Here is a 15,358-nt window from a genome sequence, read left to right as displayed (position 1 = left end):
TTCTGTTCCCTGGGGACACACAGACACAGGGCAGCCCCCGTCAGTCTAGGACTCCCATCCTGCCCACTGCATGTGGCTGGGGTCACCTCGTGGGAGACAAAGGGCAGAGAAACGCCCCGAGGACTGTGCCCGGGAACCCGATTTGAGATACTGGGGAGGAGAGGGGACCATGGCGAGAGGCCAGAGCAGACCGGACCTGACGGGCAGGGAGACAGCGGAGACCACACTCGGGAGGGAGTTAGAGAATTAGCGCATTCCGAGAAGGCAGTGCTGCATTTGGGGAGCTCAAGGTCAAACACGGCAAGGTGCTGTTTCTTCTTCTTTTTGTTTTTTCAGGTTTCTGCCATAGGGTGAGTGAGTTCGTTGGAAAGAGAGCGAGGGAAGGGAAGGAATCAGCCCGGGGGAGGCCACACTGCAACCCCATCTTCTCCACTGTCCTGGGATTTGGGGCATGCACAAGCCCAGCATGATTTTCAAGCCACCAGGTCTGGGACTTGAACCACAGTCAGCCATGTGGGACTCCAGCTGACTTACCCCCCACGCTATCTGTGGTCCCCAGCAGCGTGCTTCTCTAGGGAGGAGGAGACTGGGCCGAGCTGGGTGCAGAGGGGGGCGGCGGGCGGTGCCGACATGCGCTCACCAGAGAGGGAAGGTCCTCTTCTTGTCCCGCCCCATGCGGTTCCTGTTGATGGTCGTGGAGCACGGCACGGCGTCCAGGTGGTGGGAGCTGTTGGGCAGGGTGGGCACCCACTGGCTGTTCCTCTTGGCCTTCTGTTCCCTGGGGACACACAGACACAGGGCAGCCCCCGTCAGTCTAGGACTCCCATCCTGCCCACCAGACATCACTTGTGCTCAGTGGACGCCCCTGCCAGGCTCTGGGTCCGTCTCTGCAGGGACCTGTCCTGCCGGCTCTCATGGGCACCTAGAGTCCCTGGGGGAGGGAAAGGGCATGGGGGGCGAACACCAGACACAGCATAGGACACAAGCTGGCCACTAACTCCAGCCATGGAGTGCCACGCTAAGTGCCCGCATGCTCCCAGGACCCACGTGCCTGACGCAGGAAAGGGAATAGGAGGTGGCTTCCCCGAGGGGCAGGCACTGGAGGGTTCACTGGGGAGCAAGGTCGCCTCAAGGGTTTGCACAAGAAGCAGGAGGAAAGAGGTACCCCAGGGAAAGGCCCGAGGCTGGACAAGACAGTCTTGACCACAAGGTCTTACATACTCCCTGGCAGGAGCCCAAGGGAAAGCGGTGCTCAAACCGAGGTTTCGGACCCGTGGCCATCCTGAGACGGACCGGAAGGGCTTCAGGCCTCTGAGCTTCCAGACGGGCAGAGGTGAGGAGTAGACCAGTAACCAGCTTCCAGAAGGGGACACCTGAGGGCACTGCAATTACCCATGTCTCCTGAAGGGGGCGCACTGTTTCCTCCAAAATCCAGGTAGCCTTTGCTACTGGACGGGGTATGGTGAGCCCCCCCCCCCACCTCTCACCCCAGGGAGCATGTACTCTCAGGAGAGACTAGGAGGAAGCAGGGGGGGGAGAGAAAGCACTTCCATGGGCGATGGCCCTGCCGTAACCCCTCTCCTCCATTCTCCTTACAGGACTGTGGGCACGCAGACACACGCGTGCATCTTTCTACATTTTCTTTGGTGGGGAGAGGTGTTTGCTATAGGGCGCATGTGCTCACTAGACAGACAGAGACAGAGACACAGAGAGACAGAAATCACCCCCCAACCCAGGGGGAATGGCCATGCCGCAATCCCTTCTCCTCTCGGGATCTTGGGCATGCACGTACATGCGCCCGGCGTGAGTTTAAGCCACCGAGTCCGGGACTCAAACCGCAGTCAACTACATGGGAGTCCAGCGACATCGACATTACGCTAACTGCTGGTCCCGATGTGTGTATTTTTCAAGCCACTGGGTTGGGGACTTGAACCACCTACGCACCATGTGCACTCCAACCGCCTTAACCACTGCGCCCCAGGCTGGGCCCCTACAAGCCATTTGAAACTGAGGCTCCAGTGCTGCATTGGACAGATGAGAGCACTCAGTCCCCACAGCGCTGTGTCCCCACTTTCCTGGTGAGCACCAAGAGGACAGCGACGCAAGTCACTCCCCTCACGTCCTCTGCACCCACACATGGCTGCTGCAGGAACTCTGAAAATTCGTCAGTGGGCGGGGTGGGCACCCACTGGCTGTTCCTCTTGGCCTTCTGTTCCCTGGGGACACACAGACACAGGGCAGCCCCCGTCAGTCTAGGACTCCCATCCTGCCCACCAGACATCACTTGTGCTCAGTGGACGCCCCTGCCAGGCTCTGGGTCCGTCTCTGCAGGGACCTGTCCTGCCGGCTCTCATGGGCACCTAGAGTCCCTGGGGGAGGGAAAGGGCATGGGGGGCGAACACCAGACACAGCATAGGACACAAGCTGGCCACTAACTCCAGCCATGGAGTGCCACGCTAAGTGCCCGCATGCTCCCAGGACCCACGTGCCTGACGCAGGAAAGGGAATAGGAGGTGGCTTCCCCGAGGGGCAGGCACTGGAGGGTTCACTGGGGAGCAAGGTCGCCTCAAGGGTTTGCACAAGAAGCAGGAGGAAAGAGGTACCCCAGGGAAAGGCCCGAGGCTGGACAAGACAGTCTTGACCACAAGGTCTTACATACTCCCTGGCAGGAGCCCAAGGGAAAGCGGTGCTCAAACCGAGGTTTCGGACCCGTGGCCATCCTGAGACGGACCGGAAGGGCTTCAGGCCTCTGAGCTTCCAGACGGGCAGAGGTGAGGAGTAGACCAGTAACCAGCTTCCAGAAGGGGACACCTGAGGGCACTGCAATTACCCATGTCTCCTGAAGGGGGCGCACTGTTTCCTCCAAAATCCAGGTAGCCTTTGCTACTGGACGGGGTATGGTTAACCCCCCCCCCCACCTCTCACCCCAGGGAGCATGTACTCTCAGGAGAGACTAGGAGGAAGCAGGGGGGGGAGAGAAAGCACTTCCATGGGCGATGGCCCTGCCGTAACCCCTCTCCTCCATTCTCCTTACAGGACTGTGGGCACGCAGACACACGCGTGCATCTTTCTACATTTTCTTTGGTGGGGAGAGGTGTTTGCTATAGGGCGCATGTGCTCACTAGACAGACAGAGACAGAGACACAGAGAGACAGAAATCACCCCCCAACCCAGGGGGAATGGCCATGCCGCAATCCCTTCTCCTCTCGGGATCTTGGGCATGCACGTACATGCGCCCGGCGTGAGTTTAAGCCACCGAGTCCGGGACTCAAACCGCAGTCAACTACATGGGAGCCCAGCGACATCGACATTACGCTAACTGCTGGTCCCGATGTGTGTATTTTTCAAGCCACTGGGTTGGGGACTTGAACCACCTACGCACCATGTGCACTCCAACCGCCTTAACCACTGCGCCCCAGGCTGGGCCCCTACAAGCCATTTGAAACTGAGGCTCCAGTGCTGCATTGGACAGATGAGAGCACTCAGTCCCCACAGCGCTGTGTCCCCACTTTCCTGGTGAGCACCAAGAGGACAGCGACGCAAGTCACTCCCCTCACGTCCTCTGCACCCACACATGGCTGCTGCAGGAACTCTGAAAATTCGTCACCTGAGGGGGGTGGGGGGCGTGTCCTCTAAGAAGCACGTGGGGAACGCAGCACGCATGGCCTTCTCCTTCCCACGGGGTGGTGGAGGGCCAGGCAGAGCGGGACGGCCTGGGCCAAGGCCTTTAGCTCTCTGCTCTGCGAAGGCTGGGGCTGGGGCTGGGGCTGGGTGGTGGCGTGGGGGTAATGGAACACCCTGAGGCTGATCCATGTGGGTAGGGTCTGGGTTTGCACCCGGAGATCTCCCTGAACACGCCAGCACACGTGTGCCTGTGATCGGGGCAGGCAGATCTGGGGGTGAATTGCAGTGTGAAGACCTGCTGGAGGGTGCCTCTCTCTGTCTGTCTCTCTCTGGCTCACTCATAGAATAAAGAAGCTTTAAAAGTAAATAAGGCTTGAGATGTAATGGTCACATTGCTGGACTCCCACGTAGTCGACCATCGACATTTCTAAGTACAAAACCAGGGAGCATTAAGGGGACTTGAACCACAGTCAACTACATGGGAGTCCAGCGACATAGCCATTACGCTACCTGCTAGTCCCAACATGCACACATTTGTTTTTTTTTTTTGGAGAGGTTTTTGCTCTTTTTTTTTTTGGAGAGATTTTTGCTATAGGGCACGTGCACTCGCCAGACAGACAGAGACAGAGAGACAGAAAGTGAGAAATCACCGCCCGGGGGGATGGCCACTCCGCAATCCCTTCTCCTCCACTCTCCTCTCCGGATCTTGGGCACGCACGCACACGCGCCAGGCATGAGTTTAAGTTGCCGGGTCTGGGACTTGAACCACGGTCAACTACATGAGAGCCCAGCGACATAGCCATTACACTAACTGCTGGTCCCAACATGCACATGTTTTTCAAACCACCGGGTCCGAGACTCAGACTGTGAGGTAGACCACATGGGGTCTGGCTTCCCTTAACCTTGGGGCAGCTCGCAATCTCCCTCTGGTTTCCAGGTCTGGACTGCTCTGTCAACCCTCCTGTCTGGGAGCCACCTCGCGAAAACAAGGCAAGTGAAGGCACAGGCCAGAGACACAACGGACTTTCACGCCCCCAGCTCAACACACAATCCGAGTCACTAAACCCAACCCTGTGTTTTGCCCACAGTATCTTCCCAGGAGCCCCAAGAGGGGACGCCCAGCCCCTGCCCACATTATCCAGTGACAGGCTGGGGAGGCTGCCAGTTCCCTGCTGAGCTGACTGAGCAGTTCCTTGAACCTCTGCCACCCCTACCCCACAGTCCCGACCTCTGGGGTAACAGGATTCCACACCCTCAGCTGCTCCTCACATGACATGATCATCAAGGGACCGTTTACTGCCCCATAAAAGGCTCCGAGCTGACGTGTGCAGACTTGAAAGTACCATCCACACGTACATAATTTCCTCCCGCACCTCCTCGGGAAGGCTTGGCCAGCCTTCTGTTCTTACTGCGTGCCTTGGGAGGGAACCACCTGCAGGGCACACGTCCGTAACACCCGGAGGCTGGATGCCTGCCGCCTTTCTTGTGGGGTTGGGAGGATCATCAAAATAACCCAATAGTCAAGTTGAGAGAAGATCTGGGAAGAAACCATCTTCCCTAACCACATCGCTCCGAGCAATAACCCTGGTTTTGTACTTAGAAATGTACATTTTCTTTGTTTAGGGAGATTTTTGCTATAGGGTGCATACGCTTGCTGGGGAGACACAGAGACAGAGACAGAAAGTGAGAAATCACCTCCCAGAGGGGATGGCTGCATTGCAGGTCCTTCTCCTCTACTCTTGAGATTTGGGGCGCACAGACACATGCACTGGGCACGCTGGGTCTGGGACTCAAACCGCGGTCAGTCGCATGGGAGTCCAAAGCCTTAACCATTATGCCACCTGCTGGCCCCGAAAATGTACATTTTCTTGAGAGCTGAAGGAACAGGGCATACTTGTGTATTCTGCATGTCTCACTCACATGAGCCATGTCTCTGGGTGCTACGGGGTGTACTTAACTACAACTACAAGGGCCACATCCTTGACCATTCAGTAGCTATGTCTTTTTTTTTTTTTAAGTATTTATTGAATTATATCTGTAATTATTCTTCTTCCATTTGACTAGAGAGACAGAAATAAAGTTTGAAAGCAAGCTGCCAGATCTGGGACTCGAACCACGGTCAGCCATGTGGGAGTCCAGCACCCGAATCCCCGGCCACCTGCCAGCCCCAAGCAGCTACATATTTAGACACCAGGACTTTCTCAAAGTCTGCAGAGAATGTCTCTGCACCCTCCACAAGGGCCACATCCTTGACCATTCAGTAGCTGTGTCTTTCTTCTTTTTAAGTATTTATTGAATTATATCTGTAATTATTCTTCTTCCATTTGACTAGAGAGACAGAAATAAAGTTTGAAAGCAAGCTGCCAGATCTGGGACTCGAACCACGGTCAGCCATGTGGGAGTCCAGCACCCGAATCCCCGGCCACCTGCCAGCCCCAAGCAGCTACATATTTAGACACCAGGACTTTCTCAAAGTCTGCAGAGAATGTCTCTGCACCCTCCGATTTTGGACATGCACACACATGCACCTGATGTCTTTCTCAAGCCACTGAGTCTGGGACTTGAACCACGTGGATGGTCATGTGGGATCCACGGACCCTCATCACCAGGCCGTGGAGCCAGCCAAATCCTCCGTTATTATTTACAACTCTACAAAGAACATCGGTGGCCATGTCTTCGTTTTTTAAATTTCGTTCTTTTTTTTTTCTGCTCTTAGTTTTTTGCTACAGGACACATCAGTCCACTGGAGAGAGAGAACGAAAGAGGAAAAGTGAGAAAGTGCACCCCCGTCCTTGGGGATGGCCACATCAGCAATCCCTTCTCTTTCCCCCTCACCATTTTGGGCACACACACACACACGTGCCCAGCATGTTTCTGAAGTTGCCAGGCCCAGGATTCGAACCATATAGTCAGACAGGTGGGATCCAGCCACCTTCACCACTGCACCACTGACTGGCCCTATTTTGTTCTTTTAAATTATTTCTCTAGGACAAATTCCCAGTGATAAAATGAATAAACCAGAACACAGGGGCCAGCATGGCGTGATGGTTAAGGCACTGGACTCCCACGTGGCTGACCACAGTTCAAGTCCCAGACTCCGGTGGCTCAAAAGTTCCAGGTATGTGTATGTGCATGCCCAAAATCTCAAGAGAATGGAGGGCGAGGGACTGTGGCACGGCCATTCCCCCTGGCAGTGAGGGAGAGTGTGATTTCTCCCTTTCCTTCTCTCTGTCTCTCTCTGGTGAGCGCATGCACCCTATGGCAAAATCCTGAAAATAAATAATAAATCAGAGAACAAAAAAAAATGTTTGAGCCACCACAGTGGCACAGTGACAAAGCAATGCTCATTCCACAATGCTAAAACCACATGGGGTTGTGTCCCAAGGTCTCCTGTACATACCGGGTGTATGCATGAGTCTATTAATCTGGAGGTGGACTCAGGCATGGGGACCCTGTTGGACCGCCCCTTTCTCTCTCTCTCTCTCTCTCATGTAAAAAATAAATTAACTTAAAAAAAAAAAATGCTGAATGCCATAATACTTGAAAAAAAAAAGGACACCCCCCCTACATAGCCATCCCCGGCAGGAATGAACAGTTCTTTTTTTTTTTTTTGCTACAGGGCGCATGCGCTCACCAGAGACAGAAAGCGAGAAATCACCCCCCAGGGTGGATGGCTGCGCTGCAATCCCTTCTTCTCCATTCTCCTCTCAGGATCTTGGGCACGCACGGACAGGTGCCTGGCATGAGTTTAAGCCACTGGATCCAGGACTCGAACCATGGTTGACTACATAGGACTCCAGCGACACAGCCACTACGCTAACTGCTGGGCCCAGGAGTGAGCAGTTCTATCAGGCCCTCTCCACTTCTGGATGTCTCTGAGCGTCTCGGGCTTTCCCGTTAGCGTGCAGAAGAGTGTCCTTCCTGTTGCTTACTCGTTCCGCCTGTGCCCCGGCCCGCTCCTTCACCTACTTGTCTGCCGGGCCCAGAGTTCCCCGTACAGCTGAGGGACAGACTACACACAGCAGAGCAACTTCCCGATTACCTCCTTCTTTTTAAAAAATAATTATTTAATTTTGTGTATTATTATTATTATTATTTAAATTCTTTTTGCTGTAGGCTGTGTGCATTTGCCGAAAAGACAGACAGACAGAAAGCAAGAAATCACCCCTCAGGGCAGATGGCCATGCCACAATCCCTTCTCCATTCTCTTCTTGGGATTTTGGGCATGTATGCACAAGCACTCGCCCTGAGTTTTAAGTCACCGGGTCTGGGGCTCGAATTGCGGTCGACTAGGTGGGAGTCCAGCTACGTAACCACTACCCATCTACTGGTCCTGTTTGTTTGTTTGTTTTTCTTTCATTTCTTTTGGGGCACATGCGCTTGCCAGAGAGACAAAGGCAGAGAAAGAGAAGAAAAGAAAGCAAACCACCAGGTCTAGGACTCAAGCTGTGGTCAGCCGTGTGGGTGGGAAACCAGCCCCCCAATCACCATGCCAGCTGCTGGTCTCCAGCTTCTTCTTCTTTTTGTAAGAATTATTTTATTTAACTTTATTTATTTATTTTTAATTAGACCAGGTAGTGACAGAATGAGAGAAGGGAGAAAGTGAGAAAGCAAGCTGCAAGGTCCAGGACTCGAACCGCAGTCAGTCATATGGGAGTCCAGTGCATTAACCACCACATCACCTGCCAGCCCCAACTTTTTAAAAAAAAAATTATTTATTTTATGGCCCAACAGGTTGTATAGTGATGGTTTGGGCACTGGACACTCCCATGTGACCAATCACAGTGTGAGTCCTGGACCTGGTGGCTTACTTTCTCACTTTCCTCCTCTATGTCTGTCTCTTTCTGGTCAAATAAAAAAAAAAAGTGAATGAATAAGTAAATAAAATAAAATTAATTTTTTTAAAAAGAATGAATTATTTTATTATTAATTATTATTATTTAAATTCGCCAGAGAGGAAGAGAAAGCAAGCCACCGGGTCCAAGACTTGAACTGTGGTTGACTATGTGGGAGTCCAGGCCTTAACCACTACACCACCTGCCAGTCTCCAACCTCACAGCAGTTGGCCTAATAGCTATGTCGCTGGACTCCCATGTAGTCGACCACAGTTCAAGTCCCAGATTCAGTGACTTAAACTCACACCAGGTGCATGTGCGTGCGTGCCCACGATCCCGAGAGGAGAATGGAGGAGAAGGGATTGCGGCGTGGCCATCCCCCCCTGGGGGGGTGATTTCTCGCTTTCTGTCTCTCTGTCTTTCTGGTGAGCGCACACACCCTATAGCAAAAAAACTCTCAAAAAAAAATTATTACTGTAAATACAAAGTTTTATACATTTCTATACGTTCAAGCCTATTGCTTTTTTTCAATTTATCTGATCCAGTAATTTTTCAGACCGTTTCCTAACTGCTCTCCAGACCTGGCTTACGTGTCCTGGAAATGACGAGTGTATCAGGCCAGGCCCACAGCCTCACAGTGAAGGGAGCCAGTCCCACACGGCTGACTGTAGTTCGAACCCCGGCCCCTTGCAGCTTGAAAGTCATGCTTGGTATATGTGCGTGCCCCAGACCTTGAACGGATGGAGAAACGGAGAAGGTGTTACAGCGTGACCGCGCCCTATCGGGGGTGCTTTTCCCATTTCTCTGCCTCTCTAGACAGTGCATGCGCCCTATGGCAATGGGAAAAAGATAGAAAATCCACATACACTGAAGAAACTAGAAGCCCAGCTAAGAGAGTCTCCGAGCATGGAGGGTAACGTGCTGACAGTATTCCGGTCCAACTCCGCCCCACGCAGTCCCGACTGTAAGGACCCGGGGGTGTCCCAGAGCGCGCCCTGGCAGGGCACGTTACCTGAGGTAGGTGGGGGGCTCTGTGCTGATGGACACAGCCTTGTACTTCTCATCGTTGCCGTCCAGGATCTCTTCCACTTCCGAGGCTTTCAACAGAGTCACACTGGTGGCGAGGGTGGTGTACCCGTGATCTGTAAGGAGACGGCGCTGCGGTTACCCTGCTGGGGCCGGTGGCGGCAGCAGCCGAGTGGAGGCAGCACATCCAGGACCTCACATGCGGGAGGTGGGAAGCGAGGTGGCAGTCAGACTCACTACTGCCGAAGGCTGGCCTCTTCCAAAAGGGCAGTCTGGCCTTGGAAGTCCTACGGGGTGGCGCTCCCACGGGGATGCGTTCGGACTGCTTTGCCCCCGGAGCATGAGCTCAGGAGCAGAGGATGGGCTCAGGGCAGCTGCGGCACTGGTCGCTGCAGCCCAGCCAGCCCAGCCAGCAGGGACTCAGGACACCAGGATAGTCTCCTGGTCCTCATTCAGGGGAGAGGAAGGCTCCAGAGTAACACCCCAGTGGGAAGAGGTCTGACACTACCGCAATCCACAACACGAAGCGAGGTGGGAGGTGGGATGGAAGATGAAGGATACTTTTTCTTTTAAAACAAGAGCCCAGAGGTGGAAAGAGCTGCTTCACACCAAACGTGAATTCCCGTCCCGGAGCCGGCCAGGCGGGCTGTCTGGAGAGTAGGACGGATTCTAGGTAACACGCGCCCCCATAGCTCTTCTAGGGGATTCGGCCAAGAGCTGCCCCTTGTCTGCGGGTCCAGCCTGGCTGCCCCTGGAGCATCAGACGGTTACAGGGAAGGTACCTCCAAAGCACGAGGTGGAAGAGTCGCCGAGACTTCACCCGGGGACTGCCGAGGGATTGCAAAGCTAGGACTCACTGCGTTAGTGACTGGTGCTCCCCTGGGGCAGGAGCAGGGGAACAAAAAGGAAACCGTTTTAAGCAAGTTAAGTGGAAACGTTACAGCGGCGGATCAAAAGGCAGCTCTGGCTCCTGCATTAAAAGAATCACTACTCTGTCCGCGGTGGACAAAGCCACAGCGGCACCTACGGACACAACCACACAGGACAGCCTGCAAAGCACGGTGCATGCGCACGCGCACACGCACACACAGGGCTCAGGGCAGCTCTCTACAAGGCGTGTCACCAAGTGGGTCTGCCAAATGGCACACAGTGTACACGCCCAGACGGCCCCATGGGAGGGTCTCCTGGTGTCCAAGGCCATCCTTTGGCCCTGCACAGAGCTGCCACGGCCCAAAGCCCACCAGTCTCACGAATGACGGGCAGCTCAAGCAGCAAGCCCCCGGCACACGGCAGGACACACCAGGCAGGGTCATGCACATGGGCTCTGGCGCGCTGGCTGCCAGGAGGAGGTGCTACGGATGGAGGTGCTCGGAGAGGCAAGCAGTGAAAGCCCCAGAGGGGAGTGGGCGCTGGGCCCCCACCCGCCACTCAGGCTGCATGGAGGATGACTATGGAGACACGCTCACAGCAGAGGCAGAGCATCGCAGCATTCCTAAAACGTTTTGAGACCAAGATGTCTTCACAGCGCCTGCCATGGTCCCCGTCCCGGTCCCACGCCCGGCCCTCTGCGCGCCCACCAGCCCGCTGGAAATATCTGACTATGGAAATGCCCCGCCAGGGGATCCCTGGGCCCGCTGTCCACCTAGGGCCCCCGCCCCTGGGATGCTCCTTGCCCGACCGCGGTCGAGGCCGCAGTGAAGACACGCTGGAGTGAAAACGTTTTATCTCCGTGACATAAGCGAGTGGTTTTGAAACAGGTTTACAAACCCTCGTGAAGACGCACCCTTAGTGTTAGGTTTTGTTTTTTTACCATGTGACGATGCAACTATTTTCTTCCTCTCCTCCACAGTGGCTAGTCGCCTCCAGAGTGAGGGGTATCTCTTGTACAGAGAACCTCGGAACATCCGGAGGTAGTTTCCCACCTGCGAGTGAAGCGAGAAGGCTCATTACGAGGGTCGCATGTCATCGACGCCACAGAGGAGGGTCCTGGCGCAGAGGTTCCGTGGGATCAAGCGGCAGATAAACAGGTCCCCAGATGCCGGGGCTTTCGGCAGCAATAAAACACATTCTGCTGACACCGAGGGTTCAACAGCAGTGCACATCTGGCCCACATCTGTGTAGCTGACGAGACGCGTTCTCCACGGCCTGGCCAGCTGTCTGCCAGGAAGGCTCCCACAGCTCACCCGGAGCTTAGCAAGAAGTTCCTAGTGATTTTCATCTCGGACTAAAACGATCGCTGGCACTTTCCAGAATTGGAAGGCCTCCTTGACCTTCTTTTATCTTAAGAACAAAACTTTGATATTTTTACGACATAATAAACACCAAAAAGTCTTTTAATTTTAGACAGATGCGGGATCATTTCCCCCACGGCCCGTGTCGCTTTGTTTAGTAACAAAACTCAGACCAGGGATTTACCAAAGGAATGTTCCAAAGAGCTTAAAAAGCATTTATTGGCAATCATCAGACGGCTTTAATAAATCATTACTTCCCCAAAGCTTTGGTTTACTCGTACCAAATACTGAAAGGATGACTCCTTTAATGAAACGGAATCTAGGCCTAATTGTTTTCATAAAGACATCTCACTGTCTTTTTCACTGTTCAGAAATGACCGCTTCCGAGTCACACCGTGGAAGACAGCTAGTGACAGGGAGCCAGGTGCTGGCTCCATCTGTGACCTGCAACTGCTTCCCTTTTCTTTTTATGGAGAGGATTTTTGCTATAGGGCGCGTGCACTCGCCAGACAGAGACAGAGAGACAGAAAGTGAGAAATCACCCCCCTGGGGGGATGGCCATGCCGTAATCCCTTCTCCTCCATTCTCCTCTCGGGATCTTGGGCATGCACGTACACACGCCTGGCGTGAATTTAAGCCACCGGGTCCAGGACTTGAACTGCGATTGGCTACATGGGAGTTCAGCGACATAGCCATTACGCTAACTGCTGGTCCCCCCTTTTCTGAATCTACTCATCGTCAGGTGCTCAGTAACTCTCTGAACTTCGCCCCACAAAAGACCACTATGTGTGTGTGTGTGTGTGTTTTTTTAACCATTTTACTTATCCAGTGTATTATTATTTATTACATAGAAATGCATTTCTTGGGCCAGCAGGAGGCATGGTGACTAGGCACTGGACTCCCACGTGACCGACTGCAGTTCGGGTCCCTGACCTGACGGTTTGCTTTCTCACTTTGTCTCTCTCTCTCTCTCTCTCTGTGTCTCTCTGTGGTAAGAACACATGCCCTACAGCAAATTAAAAATAATACTGGGGGAGATCAGCAGGTGGCATGGTGGTTAAGGTGCTGGACACTCACACATGGCCAACCATGGTTCGAGTCCCAGACCTGGCGGCTTGCTTTCTCACTTACGCTCTCTCTCTTTCTCTCTCTCTCTGTGTCTCTCTCTGGTCAAATTAAAATAAACAAATGAATAAATACAATTCAATAAATAATTCTTTAAAAAAAAATAATAATACTGGGACCAACAAATGGCATAATGGTTACATTGCTGGACTTCCACATAGTCAACTGCGGTTTGAGTCCTGGGCCCAGCAGCTTAAAACTCATGCCAGACGTGTGTGTGTGCGTGCGTGCATGCATGTGTGTCTCAAAGATCCCGAGAGGAAAATGGAGCAGAAGGAATTGCAGCATGGCCATCCCCCCGGGAGGTGATTTCTCACTTTCCATTTCTGTCTGTCTCTCCAGTGAGCGCACGCATCCTATACCAAAAAATCTCTCTCAAAAGATAAAAATAAATAAAATTAAACAAATAATTATTTTAAAAAAAGAAATGCACTTCTCCATTTTCCATTAATGAAAGACTTACGCGCGGTGGGGGGGAGAGGGTCTCTTCACAGAAGTCAGAGAATCCACACTGGCCCGGGCTGGGTTAGTGGCAAACTGAACCACAGGGCTGGAAGTCTCAGGGCTGACTGCTTCGGAGGCCCAGGCAGGGCCTGTGCAGGGGCTTATGATCCTCAAGGGCCGTAGGGCTGGGGAAGGAGACTGACCGCGGAGTGAAGAGGCCTGTCAAGGGTGCCCCTGCCTCTCCCCAGTGTGCGTGCAGGGGCAACCAGGAATAAAATAAGTTTGAAAAATGCATATGCTATGAAGAAACTGCGTGTGGATTTCAAAAATGTCTTGCATCACAATACATTCATACTTCCATTTTCCACAAACTTTCTTGTTGGTTTGTCTGAATTTGCTCTAGGGCACCTGCTCTCATCAGTAGGGAGGGGGTGTAAGAAATGACCCCCTCGGGGAGGTGGCCACAGCACTGTCCCTTTCCCTCATTCTCCTCTTGACATTTTGGGCACCCAGAGTGTTTTTCAAGACCACCAGGTCTGGGACTCGAACTGCACAGTCCCCCACCACAAGGGATCCAGCCACCTTAGCACCACTGGCCAGCCCTCCACGAATGGAAGCCCCCTCATATGGTCAATAACCAGAGCTGCTGAACACCCCGAGGGGAGCGCTGTCACAGCGGGTACCCAGCACATGAGCACAGACCCCTTGGTGTTACTGGTTTGGGGTCCTTACCATCCAGGGGCACACACCATTCCCACTCCGCTTTTTAAAAGAAAAACGCTCATTTCTTTGACTGCCCTGCAAGTCCTGTAGGTCACTAGGATTCCTAGGCCTTTCCCAAGGCCCCTCCCCAGCTTAGGAAACAAGGGCTTGCGTTCCTCATTGGCCCTGGAATCAGTCTTTGCCCTCTCTGGACTTGGGTTTCCTGAAGATGCCAGGGGGCCAGCAGGTGGCATGGTGGTTAAAGTGCTGGATTCCAACCACGGTTCAAGTCCTAGGCCTTGGTGGCTTGAAAATGACAACAGATAGAAAGATAGATAGATAGATATTTTAAAAAAAGGGAGGGGGGGAGATGGCATGGTGGTTGTGGTACTGGACGTGGCTGACTGGTTCGAGTCCTGGACCTGGAGGCTTGAAATTCAGGCTAGGTGCATGTGCATGTGTGCCCAAAACTCGGAGAGGAGAATGGAGGAGAAGCGACTGTGGCGTGGCCACCCCCCGGGGATGTTCTTTCTTACTTTCTTTGTCTATGTCTCCGGTGAGCATACGCATTATATAGCAATACAATCTCTCTTAAAAAAAAAAGGGGGGGGGGACCAACAGTTAGCGTAATGGCTATGTCACTGGACTCCCATGTAGTCAACCGCGGTTCGAGTCCCGGACCCAGTGGCTTAAAACTCACGCCGGGCGCGTGTGCATGCGTGCCCAAGATCCCGAGAGGAGAATGGAGGAGAAGGGATTGCGGCGTGACCATCCCCCCTGGGGGGTGATTTCTCGCTTTCTGTCTCTATGTCTCTCCCTGTCTGTCTGGCGAGCGCACATGCCCTGTAGTGAAAAACCTCTCCAAAAAAAAAAAAATGGAGATGCTAGATTCGGGGATTTCTAGGGTCCTCTCATCAGCTCTGTTACTCTGGCTGGGATGTTGGGAGGGAGGGTGACACACACTAATAGCAACCGAGATATCCTCCCAAGCAGCCTCACGGATGTCACACAGAGGCCCCAGGTGTGCTGTTGCGGCCAGCCCACCTCTAAACACGGTCCCTGTTTCCCATGGGGAGCAGAGCTGGGGGCAGGCCAGGCGATAACCGGCACAGGAGCTATGATCGTAAGCCTTCCTTAAACCCCAGAAGTCTGATCATCGTTAAGCCGGGCCTCAGAGAGCAAACCAGCCCTCCAGCTGGGTCTCTACGACCTAGATCACAGGGTGAGTTTTCCCACTCAACAGGAGGGGGAGAGGAGTGAAGGGGCTGAAAGAGAAGCCTAATTAGCCGTGCAGAACCCAAGATGTGTTTGAGGAGAGATCTTAGAGACCATCTAGTCTACGCATCTCATTATAAACCTGAGAAAAGTGAC

General features: G+C 53.4%; 1 protein-coding gene across 1 annotated transcript in view; it reads right to left on the bottom strand.

Moving 5' to 3' along the window:
* Positions 1 to 15,358, bottom strand: part of SMARCB1 (SWI/SNF related BAF chromatin remodeling complex subunit B1) — a gene marked incomplete at its 5' end in the record, with an annotated part of 70,967 nt that overhangs the window by 50,142 nt on the left and 5,467 nt on the right. Inside the window, 3 exon segments of the mRNA XM_006140203.2 lie at positions 641 to 778; positions 9,472 to 9,601; positions 11,269 to 11,407. Coding sequence (XP_006140265.1) covers positions 641 to 778; positions 9,472 to 9,601; positions 11,269 to 11,407 — 407 coding nt within the window.

Source organism: Tupaia chinensis, unplaced genomic scaffold, assembly GCF_000334495.1.
Source record: "Tupaia chinensis unplaced genomic scaffold, TupChi_1.0 Scaffold000024_1, whole genome shotgun sequence".
Taxonomy (NCBI): Eukaryota; Metazoa; Chordata; class Mammalia; order Scandentia; family Tupaiidae; genus Tupaia; species Tupaia belangeri.
This window is presented reverse-complemented; position numbering and strand designations above follow the sequence as displayed.